At 43.9% G+C, this 14,773-nt stretch overlaps 1 protein-coding gene and 1 long non-coding RNA gene across 3 annotated transcripts in view; one reads left to right on the forward strand and one right to left on the reverse strand.

The window, feature by feature from the left end:
* Window positions 1-1,557: 1,557 nt before the first annotated feature.
* On the forward strand, window positions 1,558-9,748 carry s1pr4 (sphingosine-1-phosphate receptor 4). The gene is made up of 2 exons (XM_063032599.1): window positions 1,558-1,676; window positions 8,519-9,748. Exon 2 carries the CDS (start codon window positions 8,612-8,614, stop codon window positions 9,746-9,748), a length of 1,137 nt encoding a protein of 378 aa, XP_062888669.1. The 5' UTR covers window positions 1,558-1,676; window positions 8,519-8,611.
* Window positions 9,749-14,577: 4,829 nt separating this feature from the next.
* Window positions 14,578-14,773, reverse strand: part of LOC134337514 (uncharacterized) — a 53,307-nt gene continuing 53,111 nt past the window's right edge. For both annotated transcript variants that reach the window (XR_010016013.1, XR_010016012.1), the window contains one exon: window positions 14,578-14,715. This is a non-coding gene — a long non-coding RNA (uncharacterized LOC134337514). The remainder of the gene's footprint in view (window positions 14,716-14,773) is intronic.

The following is a 14,773-nucleotide window of genomic DNA, read 5'->3' on the forward strand; positions in this document are numbered from 1 at the left end:
GAAGGCATACAGAGTATTAGTCTTCATCAACCATGGGACTGAGTTCAAGAGCCGAGAGGTAATGTTGCAGCTATATACAATCCTGGTCAGACCCCACTGTGCTCATTTCTGGTCACCTCACTACAGGAAGGATGTGGAAACTATAGAAAAGTTTCAGAGGAGATTTACAAGGATGTTGCTTGGATTGGGGAGCATACCTTATGAGAATAGGTTGAGCGAACTTGGCCTTTTCTCCTTGGAGCGGTGGAAGATGAGAAGTGACCTGATAGAGGTGTATAAGATGATGAAGGGCATTGATCATGTGGATAGTCAGAGGCTTTTCCCAGGGCTGAAATGGCTAGCCTGAGAGGGCACAGTGTTAAGGTGCTTGGAAGTAGGTATAGAGGATATGTCAGGGGTAAGTTTTTTACGCAGAGAGTGGTGAGTGCGTGGAGGCGGATACAATAGGGACTTTTAAGAGGCTCCTGGATAAGTACATGGAGCTTAGAAAAATAGAGGGCTATGGGTAACCCCAGGTAATTTCTAAGGTAGGGACATGTTCAGCACAGCATTGTGGGACAAAGGGCCTCTATTGTGCTGTAGGTTTTCTATGTTTCTATGTTTCTAATGGGTCAAGCAGCATCTAGGGAGAGGAATAAACAGTCAACATTTTGGCCTGGAAGAGCTTTACTGTTTATTCCTCTCTATAGATGCTGCCTGACTTGTTGACTTCCTCAAGCATTTTTTGTGTGTTGCTCAACATTTTCAGCATCTGAATATTGTGTTCTAGTATAAGAAGCAAAGATGTTAATATCTGTGCAGCAAGAACCCATTTACAGGAATGTGATGAAGTCCGGATAAACTAGTTTTGCATTTGGGGAATACATATTGACCAGATGATGATCAACAATTTTCTTCTATATAGTTGCATCTGATCTTTTACATTCATCCGAGAGCGCTGTCGACGGTTTCAGGTCGATATTGCTCTGAAAGGTGGCACCGCTGCCAGTTACGTCTTTCCACAGTACTGCCCTGAAGCACCAGGCCTGCGTTTCTGCCGAGCCCCGGGAGTGGGATTCGAACTCATTCCGGTTAGTCAATAGAGTGTTGAGCCTGGCATCCGGTGCAAAAGGCAAACCGCTGGAGGAACATCGCGAGTCAGGCAACATCTATGAAGGGAAATGGACAGCTGACATTTCAGGTCTCGACGGTTCTTGGGTTCCTTCCACAGATTCTGTCCGACCTTCTGAGCTCCCCCAGCAGTTAGTTTTTATTTTCACTTTTGAATTCATTTCCAACTCAGGTAGGAGTGCTAACATTAAGCCTCAAAGTGCAGCTGCAGTACCTAAGTGGATCACTGCACTGTATATTTAATGGCACCTTGGAAAAATCCCTTCAGGATAGAAATATCTTTCCAGAGAAATCCAGCAGCTAACAGGTTAAGCTGGACAGGGGGTTGTTTCTATCCTGAACCGTGCAGCTGCATGAAGTTCACATGCAAGGACCACGAGTCTTATCAGTCCTTTCGGTCTGTCTTGTCATCCTGGGTGGAGTAGACCGATCACAACAAGTCTGCTTGCAACTTCTGTAATTTGAAGAGACCATGTGTGCAGTCAGAGCAGCTGTGGTGAGTGGAGGCTGTTGAAGACTGCGTCGCAGCTCAAATAATGAACAAACAAGTTGTCAATATTACTGTGGTAAGTTCAACTTTCCCTATGATTGTACTAAATAACTACAAGTAAAACTATTGTTGCCTTAACTTCATAGCATTTCACTTGAAAGAAAGAACTTAAATTGATCTAAGCTCTGTTACCTGTGGATCCAAACTCTTTGTACTGATAGGCACCAGTGACATCATTAAGTCTGTATCCAAGTTTTAAGAAAAAAAGTATGTATAGTTTAGTTTTTTTTAAATTTTAGACTTTCAATGCATATACTGAAAAAAATCCATGTTAGTATCATGAATATACAGTATGAGCTGTAAAAACGTGGTTTTGCTATGTGGAAATATGTCAGAATGGAGAAATAGTGCTAAAAAGGAAAGGTCTTGCAGTTGCAAAGCATCTTTTACAGACCTGAGACAGCTCAAAGCACTTTACAGCCAATGAAGTATACACGGAGCTGGAACGGCTCCAGGTGATTAGTGCACACCGAGCCCCAGTAAAGTCTGCTGCAGCCAGTGCCATGTCATCTGTGTCAGAGATTTGATTGAGAGACATTTAATGCCCAGGGCATATTGGGGATAGCTTCCCTGGTCTACTTTTAAAATCTTGTCATGGATCTGACCCATCCATCTGAGAGTGCAGGCATGCTCTTAGCTTAGGGCAAGTTCTTTTGGCCACTGTGGGAATCTTTAGCACTGGACTGAAGCACTAATGTAAGATTTCGAGTGTGACAATGTCATTCAAAGGTAAGGGTTCTGCGTAGGTGCTCTTCTACTTTCCCCAGCATCTTATACTCTACCTCCTTTACTTTTCACCTCTGGATTCGCCATCATCCCTCCTTCATCCCTTCCTCACTTTTTCAAACTCTATTTTCCTCTCTTTCCCTTCTGTGCCTCTTCTTTCTTTTCTCTGCTTCTGTCCTATCCCTTTCATTTCTCCAGTCCATCTCTCTAGTTTTCTTGTTTCTCCGATCTCCTTCGACCACTCCCCCCACATCATTAACCCACTCTAGACACTCTCCCTTCTTCCGACCCATTCTCTCCACGTGTCTCTCTCTCACACACACACCCACACACAGACACACATATGAATGTACGTATCCTCCTATTCTGTGCATAATGTCCAGGGCAATCTCCCTGAACAGGGCATTTCAATATTCGTTACTGAGACCTAAAGGGCGTAGTGTGAAATGGAGGAGGGAGAATGAACTTGTCAACAAGTAGAGGTGCGATAAGTGATAAGTGCAGAGGTTAAGTAAGTGAGTCAGAGGTGAACATAAAACCGTTCACACCCAAGAGCATAGACAGTCTGAGAAAGAGTCATCTAGTCTAATCACTCTGCTGAACTGTAGGCTATATGGTTGTTTGCAACGTCGGCTAGATACGTTTTATTCCATTGCCATGATCTAAAATAAAATAAAACCAAAATAAAATAGGTATGTGGTCCTGGGGTTATGGCATTTCATGTGCTCATCCCACTTTTTTCAACTATGGTGCAAGCTCCTGTCTCCACCATCCTTTCAGACCGTGAGCACAAATCCCACCAGCTCTTGGAAGGGCCATTTTTGCTCAGCTACTCTCCAATCCTAATCCCTACTGTAAAGTGCTATCGCTGCTGTTAGTGGAATCAGGTAGCTCCACCACTATCTCTGTAAATGTAAGGATCCACTCTATCTGCTCACTCTGCTGACAGATTTCCGTACAGTACCACAAATGCTGGTGGCTCGCGAAGCAACTGCTGCTTTGGCTGTGAGTGCTTGGGAGTGCTCAGTGCTGCATTAGTACAGGGCCAGCGACTGAACAATGACAATTCTTGCGCTGGAATGTAAGACAAACAAGAGGGAGAAAGAAAGAAAGCTGAGAGGGGACCTCCCTTCCCTTGCCTGTTTTGTATAGGCCGACAAAGGATGCATATATGAGGGGGCAATGTGTTCCTCTGACACCCGGCACACAGCAGAAATTCTGATGCAAGAAGTGTAAAGCGTACAAATGAAGTGACCAAGCAAATTCACCAAGTTACAGCTATTGTTAAAGAGGAAGTTGAATTGTGCAAGGAAATCTGACTGGTTGTGCCTGCAATCTGCCAGCCATGAAGCAGCATACACAATAGAGTGCCGTCCTCGTTTTTGTCAGAGCTTATAGTTGAAAAGTGCAGAAATAGAGCCCTTAAAGCATTGCCAGTCAGTCACCCAGCCATTGCAACATTTTGATCCTGGCCGTTTTCGGATGGAACAATATCGGGATTATACCTAGATGCCTCAGTGGGAGACACACTAATCCGAAGGTAGTGGGTTCAAATCCCACTCCAGGAACAAGAGCGCAGATCTACACTGACAGTGATGGAGAGAGCTGTAGATGCTCAGATACTGTTAAGGGACTTCATACTTTGCACACAGAAGGAATTAGAGATAGAGGGATCAGAGAGACAAGTGGTATCTAAGTCAAAAGTCAAACATAATCGAACTGGATGTTTGATGTCTTTATTTATGTGTAGTTTTTCAGAAATATTTCTTTACTTTCCTCTAAATGCCTGCAAGAAAAACACCTTGATAATACATTTACTTTGACTTTGAATAATGGGGTGGTTTTGAGAGGCAAAGTAACTACTGCTCTTACTTTATTATATTGGCTGTATTATGTATTAGAACCAATGCTGGGAAACATATTGTATAAATTCAAATAATTTCTTTCTTTAAGTTTGCATGTCTCCCATGTATTTTGTTTTGTATCTTTCTCTGCTACAAGAATCAGCCTCAAGACACCACTTCACTGGGTCAAGATGATTCCCTTGAGTGCCATGCAGTAACCTATATTTACAATATCTTAAAACACACATGTGCTTGTTCCTTCATGTTCTTGTTGCTTTCGTGGTTTATATACAGCACAATGTATAACAGGGTTTGAAAGCAAATTCAGTTTTCTTGCAATAAGTCTGTGTTCAAAAGTATGGATGATATCGTCAACAAAAAGACCAAAGAGGCTTTGTTTAAAAGAGCAGTAAGTGATATTTTGAGCGGTCCAAACATAATGAGGTCACTCTAACAATGGTGCCACTGAGGAATAGGTATTGATTGCCTATGTAGGAAAGATTCTGCATTTCTGTAGCCACTTTTATAATATTCCAAAGCAGTTTGCAGCCAGAGATGTACAGTTGAACTATCATAACCGCTGCAATGCAGGAAGGTAGGCAGGCAGTTCGTGTATAGCTAGTTTCCACAAACAGCATCATAATAGTGACCAGGTTATCTGTGATGTTGAGTGGGGGGAGGGGAAAATATTGGCCAAGGGTCTGGGCAAAACTCTGAACCTGTGCGATGGGACTGATCAGTGGGCAGAAAGGCCTTGCGTTAGCACTTCGTACACGTGGATGGCATCTCTGTCGGTGCAGCATTCCCTCAGGACTGCCCTGGAGCTTCTTTGTCATCGTTGTTAGCGCTCAGCAGGTCAGGCAGTGTCTGTGGAGAGAGAGAACGACCAATTTATTCTTTCACTTCAATTAACTTATACCAGGTGTTGTTGCATGAATGAAGTCACTGGAGAAGTCTCGGGTCAGAGAACAACACCTTATATTCCGTCTGGGTAGCCTCCAACCTGATGGCATGAACATTGACTTCTCTAACTACCGCTAATGTCCCACCTCCCCCTCGTACCCCATCCGTTATTTATTTATATACACACATTCTTTTTCTCTCTCTCCTTTTTCTCCCTCTGACCCTCTTACTATACCCCTTGCCCATCCTCTGGGTTCCCCCCTCTCCCCCTTTTCCTTCTCCTTGGGCCTCCCGTCCCATGATCCTCTCATATCCCTTTTGCCAATCACCTGTCCAGCTCTTGGCTCCATCCCTCCCCCTCCTGTCTTCTCCTATCATTTTGGATCTCCCCCTCCCCCAACCACTGTCAAATCTCTTACTAACTCTTCCTTCAGTTAGTCCTGACGAAGGGTCTCGGCCCAAAACGTCGACTGTACCTCTTCCCAGAGACGCTGCCTGGCCTGCTGCGTTCACCGGCAACTTTGATGTGTGTTGCTTGAATTTCCAGCATCTACAGAATTCCTCGTGTTTGGAGAAGTCTAGTGTAGTTTTGTGTTTCAGGTAGTCTGGTGTAGTTTTGCGTTGTTTCATGTAGTCTAGTGTAGTTTTGTGTTGTTTCAGTTAGTCTAGTGTAGTTTTGTGTTGTTTCACATAGTCAAGTGTAGTTTTGTGTTGTTTCAGGTAGTCTAGTGTAGTTTTGTGTTGTTTCATGTAGCACCATGGTCCTGGAGGAATGTTGTTCTGTTTTTACTGTGTACTGTACCAGCAGTTATGGTTGAATGACAATAAAAGTGACTTGACTTGACTTGAAAAGTTCTGGTAGACATGACACAGCCTCTTTACTTGACAAAACAAGATACAGCAGGTATCATATGGAGATGTTTTCAAAGGGAAGGTCTGCCTGTGCCCAGCTCTACACACATCTTATGTGCTAAAGAATGAAGAAAATTCAGGACAACTCAAACAAATCCATGTTTACAATCTTCCCACCACCAAGCCCACAACAAGTGTTTATCACTCTCACATCCATGCGGTGGAATGTTGATTGGACTCATGCATATGTAGTCAATGAGCTATTTCCTCGTCTGCTTGGTCTGCGAATCTATTCAGAGTTGCATTAAAATCAAATCCACAATCCATATTCAGATGTGAAGATTGGGAGCTGAAGTCATTTGCTAAATGTAAATGTGCCGAACCCAAAAATCGCTCTAGAAGATCAGCCGTTTTACATCAGGTGTAACAACAGGAAATTGTGGGGTTGAAGAGGGTGGAGTACTGTGAAGTACTAGAGTGATGATAATGATAAGAAATGAAATGATATCCAGTGGCAGGCAGGTTGAGAGTGGCGCCACACGATTACAGTGCTAGTGCTTCGGGTTTAGTTTGTTCCAACATTCTCCCCATGATTGTATGGGTTTCCTCAGGGAGCTCTGCTTTCCTCACATATTCCAAAGACGTGTGCGTTAGTAGGCCACACGGGTGTAATTGTGCAGCATCTGCTCATTGGGCTAGAAGGGCCTCTTACTGTGCTGTAGCTCTAAAATAAGAAACAAAAGGGAGGAGGGAAAATTTTCCATTTATGTCTTAGAGAGTTTTTGTTAAAGTAAATTAAGTTAGGTTTCCTGGAACGCTCATGAATTTTAGAGTAATCCAGGACAAAGTAGGCTGCTTGATTGGCACCCATCCTCTCCATCACCTGCATGGACCAACTCCACGTATGCACAGCAGTTACTCATCCTGGCTACTCTGGAAGCACTTCCTAAACTTTCACTTGCTACCATCGAGGCCAAGGGCAGCAGGTGAACAGGAACACCATCACCTGGAGGGCTCTCAGACCACCCTGACTTGGGAACATATTGCTGGTCCTTCATTGCTGTTGTATCTAAATCCCAGAACTTCCCACTCAACAGCCCCGTGGGAGTACCTTCTCTAGAGGGGCTGCTGACTCGCTACCACCTTCTCAGGGTGATATATGCAGGTCTCTCCAGTGATGTCCAGATCACATAAATGGAAAAGTATAAAATGGAGGCTTGAATGTGAGTGAAAATTCACAATGATGGGAATCTTTCCACAGAATGATGGTAATCTCTCCATAAGACAGAAGGAGAATTGGGTCCATCGCGTTTGCTCCACCATTCAATCATGGTTTATTTATTTTCTCTCTCAATCTCATTCTCCTGGCTTCACCCCACAACCTTACTAATCAAGAATCTATCACTCTCCATAACCTTTGACACCCTTACTAATCAAGAACATATTAACCTTCACTTTAGATATACCCAATGTCTTGGCCTCCACAGCCACCTGTGACAATGAATTCCCCTGATTAACCACCCTCTGGCTAAAGAAATTCCTCCTCATCTTTGTTCTAAAAGGACATCCTTCTATTCTGAGGCTGTGTCCTCCAGGCCTAAATTTTCCCACTATTGGAAACAGCCTCTCCACATCCATTCTATCTTTCAAAATTCAATGGGTTTCAAAAAGATCTCCCTACCATTCTTCTAAACTCCTGCGAGTACAGTATCAGAGCCATCAACCATTACTCACATATTAACCCTTTCATTCCCAGGATCGTGCTTGTAAATTCCCTCTGGACCCTCTCCAATGCCAACACATCCTTTCTTAGATAAAGGGTCCAAAACTTCTCATAATACTCCAAATGTGGTCTGACCAATGCCTTATGACCAGCATTATCAACTGACCCCAGCCTCCCCTGAACCAACCATCCTCCATCAACTTGACACCTTTACAATTCCAACAACGTATGCAGGCCAAAATTGAATTGTTCTACTGTTGCCAGTTGTACTTTCACTCCCCGTGCCCCAGGCTGTACAGTCCCAACCCTAAATCCCCCCGCCCTACTTCCTTTTAACAGATTCTTAAAACTTGCATCTTTAACCCAATGTTTGGCCTCTGATGCCTTCTTATCGGACTCAGTTTGAAATGTCACCTTAGGAAATACCATGGACTGTTATATGCCATTAAATTTTATACATAAATAGCTGCCTCGCTGCAACAGTGTTTGCACTTTAAGAACTCTCCAGCCACAGGTTTCTTCTGTTATCGTTGGGTAACCAATCAATCATACATATATATAAAAAATCTATTAGGTGCTGTGTACCCTGAGACAGAGCATCAACATTCTGGATGGTGAGATTATCAACAGCTAAACAATGAATAGCACAACCAACATATCAGAACAAAAGTTCAATGTTAGACCACAATCATGTGAACACTTTAGTTTCTAGTACCAGCACTTGATAACAATTGCATTGACTTTATCTATACAGATATGAGATAATGTTCTCAATGAAGCTGGTGATAATATCCCTCACTTTGCTTGCAGGTTCTTTGAAGTTTGACGCCGTGGGTCAAAAGTCTACAGGCTCTGTTGATCAACTGCATTCACTGTTCCTCAGCACCATCGCCCTTCAACAAGATGAAGAACACCAGTGAATGCATGGCTTCATTTGTCAGGCAGGAAGCAAGCATCATTCTCCAGCATTATAACCACACCGGGAAGCTGGAGAAAAGGCGACTTTCCAGTGAGGGCATGGACGTCATCAGAATCATTTTCGTGATAGTCAGTTGCTTCGTTGTTATAGAGAACCTGCTGGTCTTCTTCGCCATCCTGAATAACAGACGCTTCCGGAGCTGGGTTTACTACTGCATTGCCAACATTACCCTCTGCGACCTGTTGACTGGCACCGCCTACATCGTGAACTTGTGCCTATCCGGCGAAAGGACCTTTTACCTCTCACCTACGCTCTGGTTCCTCAGGGAAGGGGTCCTGTTCTTCGCCCTGGCCGCCTCAACGTTCAGTCTGCTTATCACAGCCATAGAGAGATACGCGACCATGATCAGACCTGTACCCTACGCTTCGGCAAACAAAACGTACCGTGTCTACTGCCTGATTGGCTTGTGCTGGCTGCTGGCTTCCCTCATCGGTCTTCTGCCGCTGCTGGGCTGGAACTGCGTGTGCAACTTTGATGAGTGCTCCACCTTGCTGCCTCTGTACTCCAAGAGCTACATCCTCTTCTGTATTGTGATGTTCATCATCATCATCATCGGGATTGTGGCCCTCTACAGCGGCATCTACCACCTGGTCCGCAACAGCGCCAAGTCTGCGTGCAGTAGCAAGAGCAGGCAGAAGTCAGTGCGGTTGCTCAAGACCGTGTTCATGATCGTGGCTGCCTTCGTGGTCTGTTGGAGCCCTCTGTTTGTGCTCCTTCTTCTGGACGTCTTCTGCGACTCACCGATTTGCCTTAAGCTACACACCATGGAGTGGACTATTACCTTGGCGGTGGTCAACTCGGCCATCAACCCCATCATTTACTCCTTTGGCAGCAAGGACGTGAGGCGGGCCATCCTCAGGCTTCTGTGCTTCTGCTTTATCAAGGCCGGCACGCCCTTGCCCAACTTCCTGAGCCGCAGCGAGTCGATGCTTGGGGCCTCCACCGACAGTTCCTACAGACTGAGGGAGAGCTTCCGGAATTCAAAACTGATGAGCCCAAAGAAGACCTTGCCCAATTCAGAAGGGAAGCAAATGATTCCAAATGACGTTCCCCCGCATTAACTTCACCACTAGAATTGGTGACATTATGGCAGCAGAAGCCAATGAGAGGATTTTCCCAGCCTACCTAATGGCTGCACAGCCACAAACCATTGGATTCAAGCTTCATTCCTGAATTTTTGGCTTGTGGTCCTGGTGACATTATTGAAGGAGCTGTGCCTGAAGGGAGGAACTGTTTTTCAAATCAGGCATTGACTGGAAGGTTGGCTGCTCTTTCAGGTTACAGGTACTGAACTTTATCTGTTAGTACTCCTGTAAAGAGTCTCGAGATTTTCTTTTCATGACTCCAGTTTTGTTGTTGGGATAACCCTGTGAAGAATGAGACAGTTCTCTCTGTAAACAAATAAAAAGGTGGAAACAAAAACGGGAAATGCTGGAAGAACTCAGCTACTGAAGTGGCGTCAGGGAAGCTATGTCCGCATTCTTGTTGGCTACGTGGAACAGTTCATGCTCCAAGCCGACTCTGGTAACGATCCTCGATTCTCCTTACACTGGAGACTGCATTAGTGCTGCTTCCTACAACCATGCTGAGCTCATCAGTTTCATCAGCTTTGCCTCCAAATTTATGCCCTGCCCTCAAATTTACTTGGTTCATTTCTTGCATCTCTCTCCCCGTTCTCGATCTCTCTGTATCCTTCTCTGGAGGCAGACTATCCAGTGGCACCTTTTACTGACTCTCACAGTTATCTTGACCATAATTCTTCTCGCAGTGTTACTTGTGAAGACTTTACTGCCTTTTCTCAGCAACTCCATCCCCACTGTACCTGTTCTTAGGGTGAGGCTTTCCTAGAAGATCTGAGGTAAACTTTTTCAAAGAGTAAGGATTCCCTTCCACCACCATCAATGCTGCCCTCACTTCCATTACCCGAACATCGTCATAATGGGGAGAGAGTTCCACTTGACCTTGCCTCCCACCCCACGATCCTCTATATCCAGCACATCATTCGTCGCAACTTCCATCATCTACAATGGAATCTTACCACAAAGCACATCTCCTCCCCTCACCACGCTCTCCATTACTTTTTCCATATCCAGCACGCCATCTTTAATGAGATCTTACGTCTGAACGCTTCTTTACCTCCCCTGCCCCACTCTTCACTTTCTGTGGTGATTACTCTCTCTATGATCCCCTTGTCCATTTGTCCTTCCCCACTGATCTCCCTCTTAGCGCTTCTCCCTGCAAGTGGCAGCAGTGCTATACCTGCCCCAAGCTGCTCATCTCTCACCACCACTCCGGGCCCCAGTCCTTCCAGGTGTGGTGACACTTCACCTGCGGGATCGCTGGGGGGGGGGGTCTACCGTATCCAGTTCTCCCAGCGCGGCCTCCTCCACATCGATGAGACCCGATGTGGTTTGGGAGATCTGCTTCTTCAAGCACCTTTACTCCATTCGCCACAAAAGGCAGGATCTCACGGTGGCCACCCATTTCAAATCGACTTCTCATTCTCATGCTGACATGTCAGCTCATGGCCCCTTTACTGGCACGATGAGGCCACACTCAGGGTGTAGCAGCTATGCCTCATATACCGACTGGGTAGACTCCCACCTGATCACATGAATATCGGCTTCTCGAAGTTCCGGTAATTTCTCTCCCCTCCACATTCTTTCTTTTCCCATTCCTCATTCTGGCTTTCCTCTCACATCTTCGCTTCATCTCACCTGTCCATCACCACCCTTGGGTGCTTCTTCCCTTTTCTTCCATCTCCCACTATCCTCTAATAATTCAGCCCTTTATCCCCTACACCTGTCACCTCCCAGTACCTTGCTTCACTCCCCTTCCTCACCCACTCTTCCTCCACCTCACCTGCCAGCTTGTACTTCTTCCCCCCACCCCTGCATCTTATTCTGGCTTCTGACCTCTTCCTTTCCAGTCCTGATGAGGTGTCTCGGTCCAAAATGTCAGCTATTTATTCCTCTGCATAGATGCTACCTGACTTGTTCAATTCCTCCAGCATTTTGCGGGTTTTTTCCTGCAGAATCTTTTGTGCTTAGAAGCCCATTAATGTTTCAGTTGGGTACCCTTCCTCAGATCTCATGCTGAGGCTTTAATCTGTTAATCTCATTGCTTTGCAGAATTCTGCTGCATATCAATTAACCAACTTTTTCCCCAGCACGACAGCAACAATTTTACTTTAGTGGAGTGACTGAAGATCTGACTGGTGCTGCACACTCTTGGTACCTCAGAATGCACTGCTAATATAATTTTTTTGATAAAATTTTACCGCCAGTGTTCTCCATTTATCAAAACCAAAAGATGGGAATAAGTTTTAAACTGATTGTATCTAAAAAGATTATGGAAGAATAGTGCCTCTGTAAACCAACATAACCACAGTAGAGTATCCTCACTGGACATTGCAAATAATTGTACTGGGATACATTACAGCAGCATTAAAAAAGATTGGCAGTAGATATTGAGCAATCACATCATGGAAAACTCTTATTCTTGTAAACAAAAATCTTATTTGTATGTAATAGCAGTTGCTCTTGGAGATGAAAGGTGTACAGTGGACATATTCATTGTAATGGAGCAACACAAGAGGCTGTTCAGCCCTCGAGGCCCTTCTACCACCTACAGCTGAACCTTTTCCCTGACTTTGTACGATGACTCTCGCTACCCAGCCGATTGGTGTCTCAGAAGCTCTAACTGCGGAGCAGCACCCCTGGACTTTTCATCATCACTGCTGTGGATGTTGCAACTCTGCTCTTGTTTCAAAATGTGTTTTGACATGAAATGTATGACTGCACATGGCCACTTGGTAGAGAGTTGAGAAGCACTTTCAAAGGGGAATTGGTTAAGAAGCTAAATGGAAGAAATTTGCCTAGGTGGGAAGTAGGGGGGAATTACTGGAGGGCTTATTCAAAATAGTTAGCATTGAGGGCTAAGTGACTTCTTATACTTAATGATGCCCCTTTACCATATAACATCTAAAGGGGAAAATTAGTCTCTGCTCATGACTGCAAAGCAGGTGTAATATAATGTGTGGGTGGTTGTATCACTTCCCCCATTGAACCTTCACCCAGATTAAACACATGGGAGGTGAACACAACTGACAGCTGATACTGGAACATATACTTTGCATTCACCCTAAGACATTTTTTCAAACTCTTGCTTTATAGGTGGGATGCTGAAATGTCTGAACCACCTTCAGGCTCTTTACATAGGTGGTCTTTACAATAAATGATATATTGGTCATATAGGAGCCTGGGTTGTATTTATGGGAAAGCTAAACAACCCTTGGTAGTTTAAGGGTTTTAGCTCTTGAAAGAACCAGGCTGGAAACTTGAGTTCCATGTTCCCCAAGGCATAAAGATTTAACATCCATGGGGAAAACTCCTAAACCAAAATGGGAGGAATAGAAAGCCAAAGAGGGTGAGCTAAGGTGGGTGGGGTGATAGTGTGGAGCATGAAGCTCGGATAGGCTAAGAGCAAATTGCATATTATAAATTGAGTTATTATTGAGTCTCTAGATTTATTTTGCATTAAGACTGTCAACAGTCATTTTCCTAATTTTGGATGTACAAGTTTAAATGCCTTGATGTAGCATATTTATCTATAAGTGGCACAGATATTAAAATCCAGATTATGTATCATTCTGAGTAGCATGGTATGGATACGACTCCACCGCATAGGAAATTTTGCCAGGTTAAAATTTAGTTTAACAACACAGCATCAGCACACATAACAGTTCACGGGGGCAAGTGGTTGGACAGCAAAATTTCAGCTTTCTACGTCCAAAGTGCGAATCATTTTAAGAAGACTCTGATTTAAGATTTCATAATTTCCACATTGATCCATTCGCCTCAGGATGTGCCAATATTGTATTGTACACAGATACAGTAAAGTAGCCAAATGCTGCTGAAGGGTTCATTTATTATATGCAACAATGCAGTTTGATGTCACTTGACACTGGTGTGCAAACATCTCCCTCGTATGGACAGCTTCCTTCAAGTGCCAGAGTGATCGCTTGTGATATTAACAAGATGGATGGGTTGCTTATGGCTTAAGTGTGATGGTATGGTGTTAAAGGATTATGGCAATTCTGTATTTTCTCCATTAAATGCCATCAGATTGTATTAAAACATCTCAATTTTTGTCACAATTGTTATCTATGTAGTTTTTAAACTGTGAAAAATTATTTTTGAACAATAAAAAAAACACTATTGTGTATTCAACCTTGCTTTGTGTGGGTCACTGCAGACATAATCTGTATATTCTAATTGTTGGTTGAAATTCACAGACGATTGGAACATGTGTTGGGTTTCAGCGGGAAAGGATAGTGCACTAAGGAGAGCTGTATGGTGGATGATGCCATAATCGATCCCAAGTCTTACCTGAGCAGGAAAAGAGTCGTTATCAAGTCATGGTCAGCAGGAACTACATTTCTCTGTTCTCCTGCGAGCCATTGTTAATCAGGAACTAATTCTAAAATAAAGATATTCCAAACAACTCAGCATAAAAATCTACACCGACTCTGCATTCCGATACAGAGAGCATTGTAGCATTGTAGGTGTGACCTTTCGGGTGAGATGTTAAACAGAAGGATCATCTTACTATGCTTACTGGCTGGACACAGAAGATCCTGCAGCACCGTTACAAAGCAGAGCAGGGAAACCATTTCTAGCAATTTAAGCAATTGTTATCATTAAAATTAACATTTGAGAAACAGATTAGATTATCAGATTGCTCTTTGTGGGAAATTGCTGCGAATACATAGGCTGTATTGTTTCTCACGCTACCACAATGGGGATGTTGCAAAAACACTTCAAAACAACCTGGGGCTGTGGTAGACAATATATAGACGCAAGTCTTTTTCTCAGTAATGTCTGAAAGTGTATCTTATTTGTGCTGGAGAGTTCAGGAACTAATTTTTCAACTCCATTCATTATGAAAATATTGGAGAATCAAATTGTCCAATTATCAATGAAGAGTCTGTTCTCCATTTGCTGCTGGGTCTTATGGATGGTTGTGCCTAGGAACCAATGACAGGAGAGGGTGAGAGGTAGATGGTCAAGTAATGAAAGATTTTG

Source organism: Mobula hypostoma, chromosome 24, assembly GCF_963921235.1.
Source record: "Mobula hypostoma chromosome 24, sMobHyp1.1, whole genome shotgun sequence".
In the NCBI taxonomy this organism is placed as follows: domain Eukaryota; kingdom Metazoa; phylum Chordata; class Chondrichthyes; order Myliobatiformes; family Myliobatidae; genus Mobula; species Mobula hypostoma.

What these genes read in the sequence shown, in the direction of transcription:
- s1pr4 (XM_063032599.1), top strand. Translation starts at nt 8,612, where the DNA reads ATGAAGAACACCAGTGAATGCATGGCTTCATTTGTCAGGCAGGAAGCA.